This window comes from Mesocricetus auratus, unplaced genomic scaffold (assembly GCF_017639785.1).
Source record: "Mesocricetus auratus isolate SY011 unplaced genomic scaffold, BCM_Maur_2.0 Super-Scaffold_100707, whole genome shotgun sequence".
Classification (NCBI taxonomy): domain Eukaryota; kingdom Metazoa; phylum Chordata; class Mammalia; order Rodentia; family Cricetidae; genus Mesocricetus; species Mesocricetus auratus.
In genome coordinates, this window is record NW_024429269.1 from 3,337,649 (window position 1) to 3,353,515 (window position 15,867).

Genomic DNA, 15,867 nt, shown 5'->3' on the forward strand with positions numbered 1-15,867 from the left:
ATCTGCTGTTTTGTAGCTGTGAGGTCTGGGGTCACTTGTCACAGCAGTAGATCCAGGCTTTAATCCTTTGGGGAAAGACTTGTGAAAAGACAGACAGACGTGGTGGTGAGGTCAGCCTGGGTTACTTATGTCTCAAGACAGGCAGACAGTGAGCTGCACAAGACTATGCAAACTAAGTGGGATCATTTATTCTAGCCAGGAGCAGTTTGTCACTCGGGTTGTGGCAGCACCTGAAGCGCCGCCTGGCACTCGTGCTCCTGTGAGGGATAGGTACGGTGCGAGTGGACAGAGGGAAGACGAGAAGATGAGCAGTCACTGCTTCACGCTGGAGAGGTCCCATCACAGATGAACAGTGGCTCTGGGACCTGGGCTGTGCCTGCGGGTTCCTCAGGCTCCATTTAGTCATCGATATTCACTAGGCCTGGGTGGAGTTCTCGAGTGTCAGTGGGCACCACTGCAGACAGTGTTCCTGGGCCAGGGCCAGTCACAAGTGGCTTTGATTAGTTCTGCAGGTTGTACTAAGCCATCTACTGTGGCTTCCAAGTGTCTAGCACTTAGTCAACTTGCCCTCTCTGCTGGAAGAATGCGCTCTGCTTGGTCTTCATCTACCTTCTGTGGCCAAGTGGGGCTGAGGACTCAATTGCCCTCTGTAACTCCTAAGTCATCCTTCCTGCCGGGCATTAGTTGACTGTCTCTTGGCAATCAGTCCTTGGAGGACCAATGCCTTGGGCTGACTTTCCCTGAAGTATTTCTGGACGCATACCTGGTAGACAGTTTATTTAAATGTATGTTTGGGTCTTTTGAACTTTATCTTAGAATGCATTCGCATTTTTCCAGTATGTTTAAAGTTTAGTTTGATCTCTCAGAAGTTTCCATAAAGAAGGTGATGTACCTACACAATTCTCCTGACAGCTCCCAGTTTGCATGTACACCGCAGGACCCTCGGCAAAATGACCCACACCCTGTGCCCACGGTGAAGATGGGAAAGTGAAATCTTTTTCCTCCGCCAATCAAGAGCTCGCCCCAGACACAATTTAGGAGAGCTGATCACAGCTCTTCACAGCCTGTGCAGTATTCCCTACAGCTTCTACATCACTTTAAAACCCCTTGTGACAGTCAGGGTTAGTAGACCAATTTTAGTTTTTCATTGTTGGGACCCAATGCAGGGTCTCAGACATGCTAGGACTCACCACTGAGCTGTGCCCCTAGCCCTCTTTAACTTTGAGACAAGAACTCATTAAATTGCTTTGGCTGGCCTTGGACTTGTGATCTTCCTGTCTGTAGAGTAACTGAGCACGCTGGCCTGCACCACCAGACCTGTGTGATAACTCTCAGCTCTGCCTCCCACTGTGCTCCCAGGTCCAAGGCATTTCCATTGATTTGCAAAAATGGTTTTCTTAGATATGGGCAGGGCCAGTGTTAATCACAAGCAGCCATTGCTGCGACAGTTTCTTCTAAAGCCACCCTTCCTCCTGCAGTGTGGGCAGGGCTGAAGAGCTGCCGCCTGTCAGCTAGTGGCCACAGCAGCTGCTACAAGCCACATGCCAAACTGGAGACACACTCCAAGAGATGCACATTGGTGGTTTTGCCAGTGTCATTATAGGAGGCTTCAGTGTCACTAGGTGACACGAAGTGGTCACCGAGTTCTTGAATTGTACTGCTTAGGGGTCTCTCTACAAGGTCGTCACCCATTTGTGTAAGAAGTAGTTTTTCACAGAATTGAAATATATCCAAATTCATTGTTGCTGCTGCCTCTTTTTTTTTTGAGACATGGTTTCGCTCTGTAGACCAGGCTGCCCTTGAACTCAGGAGGCAGGTGGATCTGAGTGCTGGGACTAAAGGGCATGTGGCACACGCCTGGCCTGTTTCTGCTTCTTGAGATAGGTTCTAACGAACCAGGCTGGCCTTGAACTTGCTGTGTATCAGAGGATGACTGCACTCTCCAGCACTGGAATTCTATCTGCATTTTTGTAAATGGGGCTGGGTTATGATTAAGGCAGAGGTGAGACAGATGTGCGGTGGCATTTTTACTGTTGGGTGTAGTTTCAGATCCCCCCATATTAAATCACTTAGACTGTAGTTCAATAGAACAGGGTACTTCTATAAAAATAGCATTTATTTTAGCAAAATGGGCCACAGAATAGAGCTAGATAGGCTCCCTTTCTGACCTGGGGGACTGTCCTTTAATAGGTGTAGTACTGTAGGCAGGTAAGTCCAAGAGCTGCCCCCTTTGAGTCCTGAAAACACAGGCCAGTGATTAACACTTCCCTTAGGAAAGGACTCCTGTCATGCTGTCACCCCCAAGCTGCTTAAGAGCTCAGAATAGAAAAGAACAGGACTTAAAAGTTCTTGGCTTCAGCAGTACAAGGAAGTCAGACTGGCAGGTCCTGGCCAGAGACACTTCTCCCTGGAAGCCAGAGGCCACCGCCAGACTGTCCGAGGTCTAGGAGCTCACGGACGCCCCACTCAGAACTTCTGCAGGAACCTGAGGACGAGGTCCCGCAATCGTACCCTCAGAGTCTCGTCATTGTCACAGATGATGTGAGTTGAGTCCTCCTCAATCTGGATGAGTGTCTCGGCTTCCTGCAGCAGGACAATATGACCTTTGGCTGTGTCTTCCACCTTAATGTCACTGAAGCCATGCTGTTCAAAAGAAAAGAGGAGTGGTTACTCTGAAAGCAAGGTCTGACTGAGCACCGGAGACTGGTATTACTCTCAACACAGCTCTTTCAACTCCAGGGGCAGAATCCAGCCACAGTTTCATACTCATAGATGGCTCCGATTACCCCAATATGCCAGGAAAACAGCTGAATGGCCCCACCCTGCTTAGGGGAGTGTGCGAGGGACTTGAGCACATCCAGACTCTGAGATTCAAGGGAAACACATGGTTGACCTTGGCATCTGCCCACACTGGTCTCCATTGCTGAGCCCTAGGAAAGCTCTACTTCTCACAGCAAGGTACCACTACCCTGGGGGTCTGGCAGTATCTCTCCAGCCACCTTTACTGCAGCATCTCCTTAGAAACCACAATTACAGCTAAAGGAGAAAAAGTTGCCTGGATGGGACATAAAACAGGGAAAGAGCCCAATGCAGGGACTGCCTGTCTTTTTGGTAGACAACACCCACGTGGCTTTGGGAAGGAGGTGAGGTATGCAGAGCCCATGCAACCAAAGGGGCTTGCTCCCGGACGAGCCAGGCAGGAGAAAAAGGTAAGGTCATTGTGAGGAATAGTTTAAAATCTCACAGGCAGGAACCAGGGGTCCTTGGCTCATGTGCAGGACTGTGGGAAGATCTGGAGATTTGGGAAAATCAAAAGACGAAGACCAAACCTACTGAGACAGGAAACTGCTTTTGAGACTTGAAAGAAGTCGGCAGCTGAGACAGTGTGGTTATTAATAGCTTGGTAGCAGAATGTCCCTCCCTGCCATCACGTCCTGGAGCTAGCCCAGTTCTCTAGAAGCATGTTCCATGCCATCTTCAGCCCATCCTCCTTTCAACAAGGGTGATAATGTGAAACAGTAACCGAAGACAATTATACAGATCTTTAAAGTACTGTGCCCCCACCTTACCCCGCCCCAGCACTAATGCAGTTAAGAAACCTCCTCTTTCGGGGCTGGAGAGATGGCTTCATGGTTAAGGGCACTGGCTATTCTTCCAGAGAACCTGGACCCTGGTTCAATTCCTAGCATCCAATGGTAGCTCATAACTGTCTGTAACTAGTTTCAGGGGATCCTCAGGCACCAGGCTTGCACATGGGGCACAGATAAACATGAAGGCACAACACCCATGTGGGCCCAGGGATAGATGGCCACTGAGACAGGACTGGACTGTCCCCATCACAGTTCTGACTGAATCACTGACCTACTGAGCCACGTTGCTAGCCCTCCTGGATGGTAATCTTTAATGTACCACACCTGTTTCTGAAGTTCTGCTCCCTCGTCCTAGACTGCAGGCAAGGCTGGTGAAGTCTGGAAGGCATTCTTTGGCTGAACCCATTTTGAGCCTCTCCTAGGAGCAGATCAGGCCACCGAGCTCACCTTTTCCAGGGTCTGCACAAACTGCTCTACTGGGATGGAGCCGCTTAGCAGAGGCTTCAGCACTTTGCAGTCAGGAACGTCCTCACTCACCCGCTTCCTCTTCTTACTGCTGGGGGGCTGGGCGGGCCTGGGAGGGGGCTAGGACAGAATGAAAGTGCGCTTTCAGTGAGAGCCTCTCCACTGATTGTAGGCCATGACCCTGCTGGTCTGAAGTTACCCGCAGCATGAAAGGCCAGGCCTATCATCACCTGGGTTCCATGTGCGTTAATGAGAACCATGTTTACATTCCCCGGGATTCCACTGCCTGCTGCTGAAGTCCCTCCTATCCTAATAAACACTGGTGGCCACGGCCACGCATGGTGACTAAGAACAGACTGAGGTGTCTAGCAGGTAAAAGCTGGCTGTGCCACCAGATAGCTGTGGAAAACATGGGGACACTGAGGTCAGAGAATCCTGGAGGATTAGCCAGGAGAATGCATGGGAGCAACAAGCACAGTGCCCGGTACTCTACTACAGGGGCACACCGTGCAAGTGTGGGAAGAAGTCTTCAGAAGGCACTGCCCACCCATGTCAGGCTCCGGCCTTCCAGGCCTCATAAGGGATGTATGTTGATGTAGCTTTCAAGTCTCACTCTGCAGTGCTCAGGTCTGGGGCTCAACAAGGAATGTGTCCATGGCAAGTTGGGGCAAGGGACACTCCTTAGGATGGCTCATATGGCCAGGGGAGGAGCTGGCTAAGAATTTGAAGTGCCTTGGTTTCAAGAACACACGTGTATAACTGGTGGCAGAGCTCTCCTGAGGGAGGTCTCCCGGGTTCCCGTAGGCCCTCAGTACCTGAAGCACGTGTTTGTTATCCTTCGTGTGCAGCACAGCCGAGACAGTTGCCAAGGAGATGCCGGGCTTGATCTCCATGGGCACCAGGGAGTCTGCCAGCTGAAAGCAAATACAGGGTTTCAGATGGGCTCCCTCTGAGAGGGAGGGAAGAATTCCAGGGTGGACAGTGGCCTAGGGCCTACTGGAGCACAGCACTGAGCTCTTAGCATTCTTCTGTCCTGGTGGGAAAGGCCTCCAAGGGTGACCATTGTATTTATCTTAGATGTTACTTACACTGTTGTAATGAAAATGACCAGATAACTCACGGTATGAAATCAGGTGCACACTCTCAAGTCTCCTGCCAATTACAGAGATGAAAAGAGGGAACTGTGGAAAGGGGTGGAGGGAGTGGACCAATGGCAGAAGAGGGAGTGAGAAATCAGTGCCATGGCAGTTTCAAAGCACTTTGCATGGCTCCGGGGCAATGCGGCAGGGAATATCAGGGCAGTTTCATGTCCCTGTGTGCTGGACCCCACAACATGGATCCCCCTAATGGCAACATCTGCTGGATACATACACCTAAATGTCCCCCTCCCCTATGACATCACTCATAGGGCTTCAGACAGTTCCCTGAAGTCATCTCAGAGCCTACCAGAACCTCTTAGATTCCTACACACACACACACACACACACACACACACACACACACACACACACACACACACACATACACACACACACCTTTTACTCTGCCTGGGGCTCACTCCCATTCCTTCTCTAGGTGACCACTGTCACATAGGACAGGGATTGTAGCAAAGGGACTGAGTGCTTTTCTGCTCCCTGGCAATTTGGTCTGCCAATGGCAGGACAAATGGCCCCTATCGGGGGACTGTGTTCTCCAATGACCTGAGCTGGATGGGTGCCTTTTCCTGTGTAGCTACAGTACACATACTACAGTGAGCACAGATCACTGCGAAGCCAGGCTGCCTTCATTTAAAAACAAATGTGCGAGATGCCATTACGCAAGCACTGGCATTCAATATCAGTTGGGAAGAGGAAGTAGCTAACACCATTTAAACATCAGCAAACAAGATGTGAGGGCTTTCCCACGCAGTAGAGAAGCATGAGTGGAGTGTGAGCTGTGCCATACTGTGGTGTGGTTACCCAACACCTGACTGTCGGGTCCCGTCCTTCACCTCTGTCCCATAAATGACTGTTCTCTGCACAGGTCAGGCTGGCATCATAGGGACCAAGTTGGTGAGAGATTCCCTGGGCAGTTGTAAACTACCTCCAAGGCCTCAAGGTGGGGCTTCTCAGAGAGGACAAGTGACCAGTCACACCTCTGCCTCCATAAGAGTCAGCCTAGAACCCCAAACCACCTCACCTTGGGTCAGCACTTCAAGAGCACAACAGCTACACCCCCCATATGTGGGGTCTTCTATGATAAGGGGGCCAAGGACTGACAGCTTCTTCCTGGAAGACTAGATCGAAGAGGCTGCAGAGATGCTGCTATTTGGGGTCCTCTAACTGCAGTGAATTTTAACTCTTTCATCTTCCACATGCATGTTCCATGCCTGTGGGTACACAACACTTCTGACTGTTTCAACACTGCATTATTGTGTGACACGACAACCTTGACCCTGGAGAAAGCGCTCTTAGAAGCTGACAGGACAGTGGTGGAGCTGCGGGGGGAGGGGAGCAGAGCATTGGCAATTCTGAGAAAGTCGGAGAGCCACCTCACTGCCTAGCCAGCCATCAGTTTTCTGGAACTTTCCCCAGGGAACGCCATTTATGCAAATCAAAGGTATTCAAAGGTCTCTGACAGACACAGTGCTCTGCAGTCCCCTCCTCTTCCTTGCTGTAGCCCCTAGCCGAGTCACAAACACAGCGCCACTTGACTGTACCTTTCCAAGTCCTTGTGATAAAACCCAAGACAGCACTGACTAGAATGTAAACCATTCGTGTTCAGATTTATCTACACGATGCCACAGTGGATACAAATGAGTAAGTTTACACTTCTCCTCTCTCAAACATGAGTTCCAGGAAGGAGGGGAAACCCTCAGAGAGCATCCTCCGTAGTGGAGACCCAGGATGCTGCCTGCAGGGTCATACCACTGAAGGCTAGCAGAAGGAGCAGCACGTGCTGAGGGCCGTGTTCTTTCCCTCATTCATTCTTGACAGACTGGCTGTGTCCCAGAGGGCACTCTGGCGGAAACTCGGCTTAAAGGACAGCAGCTCACCTCTGGCATGATTTCAATTTTCTCATAGCGTCGTTTGAAGGGCAGGGCGAGGACCTCAGCCCGCCGGTAGGACATGGCTGGTGGCTGGCAGTCGATCATAAGGTCCATCCTGTGGGACTGGGCCGGGGGTGGCTGGGTGTACTGCTCAGGACAGACCACGTGCAGGGGCTGAGGAGCAATGGGACAAGGAAGTCACAGGAAAGGGTAGGAGCAATGCAGTGCACCACCCCCAAGACTCTTCCTGACCCTTGTTGTATCATCCTCAATACTCAAGCCCACTACATCAGGCCACTAGAGTGCATTCTCTCCAGCTCAGCTAACCCTGATGGGAGATGGTTGAGGAAGGGTCTGCTATCTCTGCTCTTTACTTTTTCACTCTGAGTAACTTTTCTGGTGCCTCCAGTGTGTCTACTCCCTAAGCTAAGCTCAGTTCCTTGAGGGCAGCCTTCCTGTGACACTTGTCCCATCAGATATTATAATCCCCTGACTAGCAAGAACTTCGGCTTTGTGCTAGTCCAGTATTCTGGGTTTGGCATATCTTGGGCTATTCCCCAGGTCAGTGGAAACTGGCAGGTCACATGCCTATCTGAGTATGACAGTGAATTGGAGACAAAACTATTTGTACAAACATCACTCAGCTAGATGCTAATGCAGGTCAGTGAATTGTCCCTGCTCTGATTTAAGAGTTTGGATTAAGCCACAAATCCTTTCAAGAACAAGTTTCCATCGGCTAGGCCTGGCTGGATCTAATGCCCTTGTTCTTCAGGGCCTTGTGTTGTTCCTAACCTGGTTAGCATTTGTCCCCTGCCTTAGCCTCCTCCAGAGTGTTAATCACTGAAGGTGGGGACCAGATAGCCTGATTTCTTTCCTTTTTGTGTTTTTTTGAGACAGATTTCTCTGTAGCTTTGGAGCCTGTCCTAGAACTTGCTCTGTAGACCAGGCTGGCCTCCAACACAGAGACCCACCTGTCTCTGCCTCTGGAAGTGCTGGGATTAAAGGCATGCTCCACCACTACCCAGCTATCCTCTGATTTCTAATATTAGCATGTGACACAGTGGTGTGAAACTGACTTAGGGATCTGGACTTAAGTTGCTCAGTGATAAGAAGCATGTGGTCCCTAGCATTTCCTCTGCATGCTAATGAGCACACAGGGTACTCTGTCCATCCAAGGTGACAAGCTAGGGCACTGGCATCAATCTTCCTCACCTCCCTGGGGGTTCTTGTCTCTTGTCACCCTGCTCTAGCCTTTTGTATATGTCCACCTCATCATGCTGGAGAGTCTGTGAGATGATGCAGGAGCTAAGCTAGGAGATGGAGGAAGCAACCATCCTCGAGGATGATCAGGTGAAGGAGCAGGTCCCTCAGCAGGCACTCAAGCTCTGGAGATCTGGCCAAGGCATCCGAACCCTTCCTCTCACAGGGTCTGAACTCTCTTCCTTGCCAGCTCTACACTCCCACTTGCCACCCCAATGCCTTGGCTCATCTACCACAAGCAGAAATCTTCCCTTCACTACTTTCCTTTTCAGCAAAATGGACTAACCATCAACCTACCATGTAACCAACTCGGGATTTAGCTGAGTGACTGACTTGGAGAGGGGCATCCATGTGCTTTTCAGCGACCACACCTGGTCCTCATGAAAAAGACCTGTTTCTTTCCCCACCTTCCCATTTCTTTGGAGGGGAAACTCTTTCAGGGAATAAAGATCATTTCCTGAGGTTTGCAGGGCAGCATCTTCACGTTGTGGCTGTGCAGGCCTGGTCCAGAGGGAACATACCTGCACTTCCTTAAGCAGCTTTGACACCTGGATGAAGTTCAGTCGAGTGTCAATCGGGCAGTAGGTGCATTTCATGGCCAGTGGCTGGTAAGGAGCCAGGGCCTCCAGGTAGGAGAAATCAGGTTCTAGGAAAGTGTAAACAGGGGACTTTTAGCACAGGTGACAGAGACATTGCCAAGCCAGTTGGAGCTGATATGGTCAGGGCTAAGCCACTCTTCCACCAGGCCCCAGGCCCCAGTTTCTCTCTCAAGGGCCACCAGTGCTTGCTTGGCAGGGACTGTGCATGCCAAATAAGCTGCCCACCAGAGCCAAGAGAACAGTATATTGTGCTCACCCCACAATACCCCAGGGGACAAGTACAGGTTGTCTAAGACACCGAGGCCCTCCTCTCAGCTTATCCAATTACTGAAGCAATGGACCTCAAAGAATTAAAACTTCCCCTTGAATCCCATGCTGGGGGCAGGAAAGGGCTTAAATGCTAGTGTCAGCCAGAGGAGGACCCCAGCTCCCAGGAAGAGTTCATAGTCCAATCATATATAGGACCACTTTACAGACAACTATGATGGGTCAGCAATGGGCAGAACCACGTCTTGACCAGGACTGCTAACTAGGCATACTGCTACATCTCTAAACTTAAATCTTATGTTGCTACCCCAAAGACAGATCTAGGGGTGCTAACTGGATCCTTTTACATGTTCTTCGTAATATGGCCATATTGAATAAATTGTTCTCTGCTTTTCACTGTATTTTGACTCTTTAGTTGGCATTTTAGGGATGGGTGGCTGAGCCTAGCTTCTTAGGGTTGCCAGAGTCCAGGCTTTCATTCTAAAACCTCTGGTGCCATGACTACCCAGGAAGAAATACTATACAGTAATCATAATACAAGTGGGAAAGGTCAACGAAATATCCCCCAACCTGAGTGGGAATCAGAAATGACACACCGGTCCTGAAAACCAACAAGCCAGCACAGATGTCAGCCCACTGCCCAGTGCAATTGGGCATCTCACAGCATTTGACTTCTTAGCTGGCCTCTCTCGCTGTGCCCATGGAACCCTGTAACTACTGTCACATCAGCCACAGTTCGTCAGAGAGCAGAAGAGACAAGCCACTGCCTCACTACACAGTGTTTTCTTGACAACCTCAGCAAAATCCTGGTGACGGGAAAGTTTTAGGATTTGTGGATCAATGTACTATGGCCCGGCAGCCTCCGTCTTTGTTCCAAAGGTGGTCTGAGGACAGCAAAGCAGTCCTTGGGGGTCATGAGTGCTCCTGGTACAGCTGAGCTACTGTGTCTTCCTTTGGATGTATACTTCACAGAGCACATGTGAGACAAGGCTATTCAGGGACCACACAGAATCCAGGAAAATCTTCAAACATCTAGCACAAACACAGAACTTAACACTGTACCAAGCCCAACATGAGCAACCATTACCCTAGCTATATTCTCGCCTTCTACAGAGGACACAGAGATGACTAATTGTAGACTTCTTGTGATGGCATTCAATGCAGAATGAGCCCAGCATCTGTGAACCAGTCTGTCACTCTGCCCCTGCTGAGATCTTACAAGAAGCTTTTTGCCATGCTTCCTCCCTGGTGTGCACCTTTCTGCAATGGTTGTATGGAATCCAACTACTCTACAGCAGCCAAGTTCCTGGTGGTCCCAGTGTGGGGCTGCCAACAGTTCTTACAAACTGAGGCTGAGCACAGGGTAGGGCAGGGCTCATGTGCCCTGGCCCAGATGCTGTGGTGTAACTACACTGTCGAATCCCAAACCTAAGCCTTAAAAATAATTTTTGTTAGGCTATTTTCATTTTCTGGTGTGTGCATGTGTGGAGGTCAGAGGACAACTTGTGGGCGTGTCTCCTTCCACCAAAGAGCTACCTCAAAATGTCATGCACAGCAGTTCCTTTACCCAGATAGCATCTTGCTAGCCACAAAGCAATTCTTCAAAGGAATTATGAAGTTATAAGAAGGAAGAGGATGAAGGGCATTGTGTTGACAGACACTGTGCCAGTGCTACTCTGAGGTGCTGATACACTTCTCCCTAAGGCCTGGGTCTATCCAGACAGAGGTTACCAGTGATCCCACGTACAGCAAGGAACGTGAGGCTAGGGACGCTGTGATGGCCAAGAATGGTTGTCAGCTTGACTACATCAGAAATGAACTACAATCCAGAAATGGAGGGCACACCTGTGAGAGATTATTTTTGCTTGGCTTGAAGTGGGTGAATCTACTTCTAGTCTGGACCTTTCAGCTGGAAAGACACACGTTTAATCTGGGCCACACCTTCTGGTAGAAGTCTAAATAAGGACACGGAAGAGGAAGCTTTTGCTCTCTGCCTGCTTGCCCTCACTTTGCTAGCACATCCATTCCTTCCCTGGCATTAGAGCCCACTTCTTTGGGACTCCAGCATATACTGAAGACCAGCAACTGCTAGATTCTCGGACTTTCGTTTGCAGCCCGCCATTGATGGATTCGCTGGATTGCAGCCTGTAAGTCACTCCAATAAATCCCATCATATATATCATATATGAATGAATGAGTATGTATTCATTCATTCTGTAAGTTCTGGTACTCTAGAGAACCCTGACTAATACACATGGGCATGGCTGAGGGCACAACAATCTTTCAAGATTCTGACTTCGCAGCTTGTGAGACGTCTAAACTTCAAGGCAGTGTGAGGGCCTTATGCTGATAAAATAGGGAGATTCCTGTCACCTCTGCATGGCTTCATCTCACTAAAGGTTTTGCTCCTTCCTGAGGGGTCTGCTTCCAGAAGAGTGGCTGTAAGTCAGAGTGGACCAGAGTCAAAGGCCCAAGATCCAGCTAAGGAAGCAATCGCTGACTGGCGAAACCAGACCAACTACTGGAATCATCAAGGCTCTCAACACCTTACAAAATCCTATCAGACAGCAGCTCAGCAGATTTCAGCATTGAAAAAAAAATTAATAAAAAAGAACAGAAACAGAAGTTGTGCTTGACACACAGTTACCCAACATTGCTTTACTCTTATTCCTTCAATTCATTTTATTCCTGTTCGTTTTATTTTTGGATACAGGCTGCCCTGGAATTGGGTCCTCCTGCCTCAGCCTCTCTGATGCTGAGATTACATGTATGCTTTCTTCTCTATCCTGTAGGTTCATATACTGTCAGCCCAATGGAAAGGACAGGAATCATTTACTCTTAAAATGTACCTGTAAATATGACAGTGTTGAGACTAGACTTCCCCCAGAGCTCCATGAAGTGGACAACGTCTCCAAACCGGAGGGAAGGATGCCCAGTGAACACCACACATGGCTGTCTGAAGTCATTGCTGAAGTCTCCATGGATGCTGGGGTAGTGCTTCAGCTTATTGGTCTGAATGAGCTAAAACACATAAAAAACCCAAGAGTTGTTAGCTGAAGATGACTGAAAAATACAATCAAAGATGACAAACCACAGACTAGGAAAGATATATATAGAAGCCACAACTGCCCGAGGACTGCTGTCAAAACTGAACCACCTGGCTTATGCCAAAGGTCTGCAGCGGTAACTCCCCAGAGAGGACGCAAGTGAGCACCTGGAGGCGCTAACACCAGGCACCATCAGGAAAATGCACTTATCTAGTGCAATGGTCAGAGGCTAGCCACCATATCTGGATGGTGAGACTGTGGTACAGAGGGGTCCTCCCTCCTTGCTGGTGGGATGAGAAATGGCACAGCCACTGTGGAAGACTTTGTTGTTGCTGTTAAATGAATGTACTTATGCTCCTTCGGTATTTAACAGAACCTTGCCCATAGACATCTGCAGCATTATTCATAACTGCCAAAACTTGAAAACAACTAAAACGTCCTACATTCAGTAAATGGGTAAACAGGTTCAGCAAGACAATGGAAGAAGTTATGAGAAGGTGGTGATGGAAATATAGGAAGGCTCTGCACTTCTTTGCTTGAATTAGGTGGCATTCTGGAAAAGACAGTGTGTGGAGGCAGAGGCTGTGCACAAGGTTCACCTGAGTCTGGATGGGCCTTTGGTGTGGAGCAGGGTGATCACCCAGAGTTCCTGTGCATTTCTGACCACATTCTTATGTAACATGGCATACAAAACAAAGGCACCAAGTGTACTTATGGCTGTGCCAAACATTGCTGTATCTGAAGTGGTGATATCAGTTGAGAATTCTTTAACATAAATTGAACAAAAATTGAGGGATAACCTGTCCAACAGTACTCTACATTCACTCTAGTGTATTTGTGATCTGGTACAGATGATTAAGTAGCAACAACAGTAATAATACCATGAGTCACACAGAGAAATGTGCATGAGATGCCACCTGGTGAGCAAATGGTGGAAATCAAACAGCGCTGCAGGAACACCTGCTGGGTCTGCGAGGAAGGGACGGCCCATCTTGCTGACTGCAATGTTATCTTCACTGCTGGAACTTTCCATGGAGACCAGGGATACTCAGTTGGTAAAGTGCTTGCTGTGGAAGCATGAGGACCTGAGTTTGGATCTGGGCACCAACATAAAAAGCTGGTCTGCCTATGTGTGCCCAGTGCTGGGAAGGTGAAGTCAGGAGGATTCCTGAGGTTTGAGAGCCAGCCAGCCTGGCTGAATTAGTAAGTTCCAGGTTCAATAAGAGAACCTGTCTCAAAATAATAAGGTGCGTGGGGGGCGGGTGCACACACATGAACACATATACAAATACTTTAAAAATTAAAACAAGTTTGTATGTGTGATCAACATGACTAGAAAGAACATTTTGATAACAGATTTGCTCCTAAAAAGTATGGGTAGTAGATATTAGAATAAAAGATCCTTGTACTACAGCAGAAGTGGGCTGTGAGCTGTCCAGGTTGTAATATGATGTGTTAATTAGAGGAGGCAAATGAATTGTGTGCTGGGATACTTATCATCTTTTTAAAAATTTGTCTGTCTGGTTTTAAAACAACATCACATTGTGAGCCCTGGCTGGCCTGGACCTCAGAGCTCCATCTGTCTCAGATCCCGTCACACCACCATCCACATTTCTTCTGTGTCCTGGCTCACTGGCTTCATTTTCTTACCTCTGCATGCGGGAAAGGCGGTTCTGGGAGATACACTTTACTCTGTTTGTTGTGACAAAGCCTTTAAAGAGGAAGACACAAGGAGGAATTAGGCGGTGCACTGGCATCTACTGCCACCTAGTGGCAGCAAGACACTAAATACACAAGTTCTTTTAAAGCAGTGAATTTTTTCCCCTCCAAGACAGGGTTTCTCTGTGTAACTTTGAAGCCTGTCCTGGAACTCACTCTAGACCAGGCTGCGCTCAAACTCACAGAGATCCACCTGCTTCTGCCTCCCGAGTGCTGGAATTAAAGGTGTGTGCCACCACCTCCCAGTTAAAGCAGTGATTCCTAACCTGTGGGTCAGGCAGGACACCTTTGGGAGGTGACCCTTTTCACAGGGGTTGCCTAAAACCACTGGAAAAACACAGAAGTTTACATTATTATTCATAACAGTAGCAAAATTACAGTTATGAATTACCAATGAAAATAATTTTATGGTTGGGGTTAGCACAACTTGAAGAACTGTTTTAAGTGGTCGCAGCATTAGGAAGGTTGAGAACCACTGTTTTAAAGCTTCCTGGCACTGACTCAGGTGAATAAAAGCCAGGCCTACAGCTCATTCAGGACAGTCTCTTGCAAGCACAGTTTTCCTAAAGAAACAGACTACTTGTTTGGAGTAATCTTTGATTTATAAACAAGTTGGAGGGTGCCTTTCTCATGTCTGCAGTGTTAACAACTTACACAATTGTGATACATTTTCTGTACCCAGCTCCTATGTGGCCTGGGGTAGCCTTACACTGCTATGCCCAGATGAATACATTAGACACTCAGGTTTTGGAGCTACCATTCTTATAACTGTTTTGATTTTTGCTCTGTGCACGACAGACAAGAACTCTGCCACTGCACCACAAGGACAGACTTGATTTGGATTTAGCCATTTTCCACTCAGGGTCCTTTTTCTGTCCCAGGATCCAGCCTGAGACACCACATTACGTTTAGCAGGGCTCGGGGAGACCTGCCTTTTCTGAGACACGGCTTTCTGCTAATGCACAAGCCCTATTCCACTACAGCAGCACTGCTCACCCCAGCTGTAAGGGAACTGAGACAGGAGGATTTTAGTTTGAGGCCAGAGTGGGTTACAGAGTAAAGACTTTGGTTCAAAACAAAAAATTACAGAGGAACCTAGAAAACTGCAATGTGACAAACAAAACAAAACACCCCTACAATTGACCAATCAACGGGTAGTAACCAGGTTGGTCAATGCAAGCATGTGCACACACAAGCATGCACATCATACCGGATGTTTTAGGAACATACTTTAAGAACCCTGTCAAAATATTGTAAAAACAAGGGGTTCAGGCATCAGATTTCATACTGTTCCCACAATGTATTGAAGTTTTCCTATTCATAGTGTCTTTAAACTAATTTAAAAAATATCACTCGTTTTGGGAAGAAAAAAACATGGAAAATAGTTTTAGAAAACCACCTCATACATCTAAATGGACACTAGCTCTGTCCTCATTTTAGACGTGTGAGAGAGAAACCTGAGAATTTAGTTCAGAAGGGTACACACCCCCTACATTAGAAGGCGATGCGGAAGGGACCACTAGTCTGATTAGGGACTGGGGCTGACACTGGGCCAACAGGCAGCAGGGACTTTGCAGGCTACAGCAGAAGCCCCGGAGATCAGGAACCACAGAGTGGCTTCCAAGAGACACAAGCAAGCAGTTGGGTCTGAGGTTGTCCCCATTCCAAGCAAGGAAGAGGGGAAGCGGCAAGTCTGAGTGGATGATGGTGGTCCTGGTGTGGGGTGACCAGGCCTAACTTGGTTCCACCACAATCCCTTGCTGCGTTACTCCAGTCTCCAGGTCTAGAGATTGCACTTGTCCATTTAAGCAACTTCATTCCTATTAGGGAGAAAGTACTCTGCAGGCAGGCTGCACCAAGGGGGCCACCAAAGCAAAACAAGCTGTCTAAAG

At 48.5% G+C, this 15,867-nt stretch overlaps 1 protein-coding gene across 2 annotated transcripts in view; it reads right to left on the reverse strand.

Moving 5' to 3' along the window:
- Positions 1 to 2,098: 2,098 nt before the first annotated feature.
- Ints9 (integrator complex subunit 9) overlaps positions 2,099 to 15,867 on the reverse strand; it is an 88,621-nt gene continuing 74,852 nt past the window's right edge. For both annotated transcript variants that reach the window (XM_040740737.1, XM_005075256.4), the window contains exons 11-17: positions 13,907 to 13,967; positions 12,059 to 12,230; positions 8,865 to 8,989; positions 7,090 to 7,257; positions 4,871 to 4,969; positions 4,038 to 4,175; positions 2,099 to 2,643 (exon numbers count right to left, since the gene is read on the reverse strand). In XM_040740737.1, the coding sequence (XP_040596671.1) occupies positions 2,467 to 2,643; positions 4,038 to 4,175; positions 4,871 to 4,969; positions 7,090 to 7,257; positions 8,865 to 8,989; positions 12,059 to 12,230; positions 13,907 to 13,967 (940 nt within the window). In that variant the 3' untranslated portion in view covers positions 2,099 to 2,466. The remainder of the gene's footprint in view (positions 2,644 to 4,037; positions 4,176 to 4,870; positions 4,970 to 7,089; positions 7,258 to 8,864; positions 8,990 to 12,058; positions 12,231 to 13,906; positions 13,968 to 15,867) is intronic.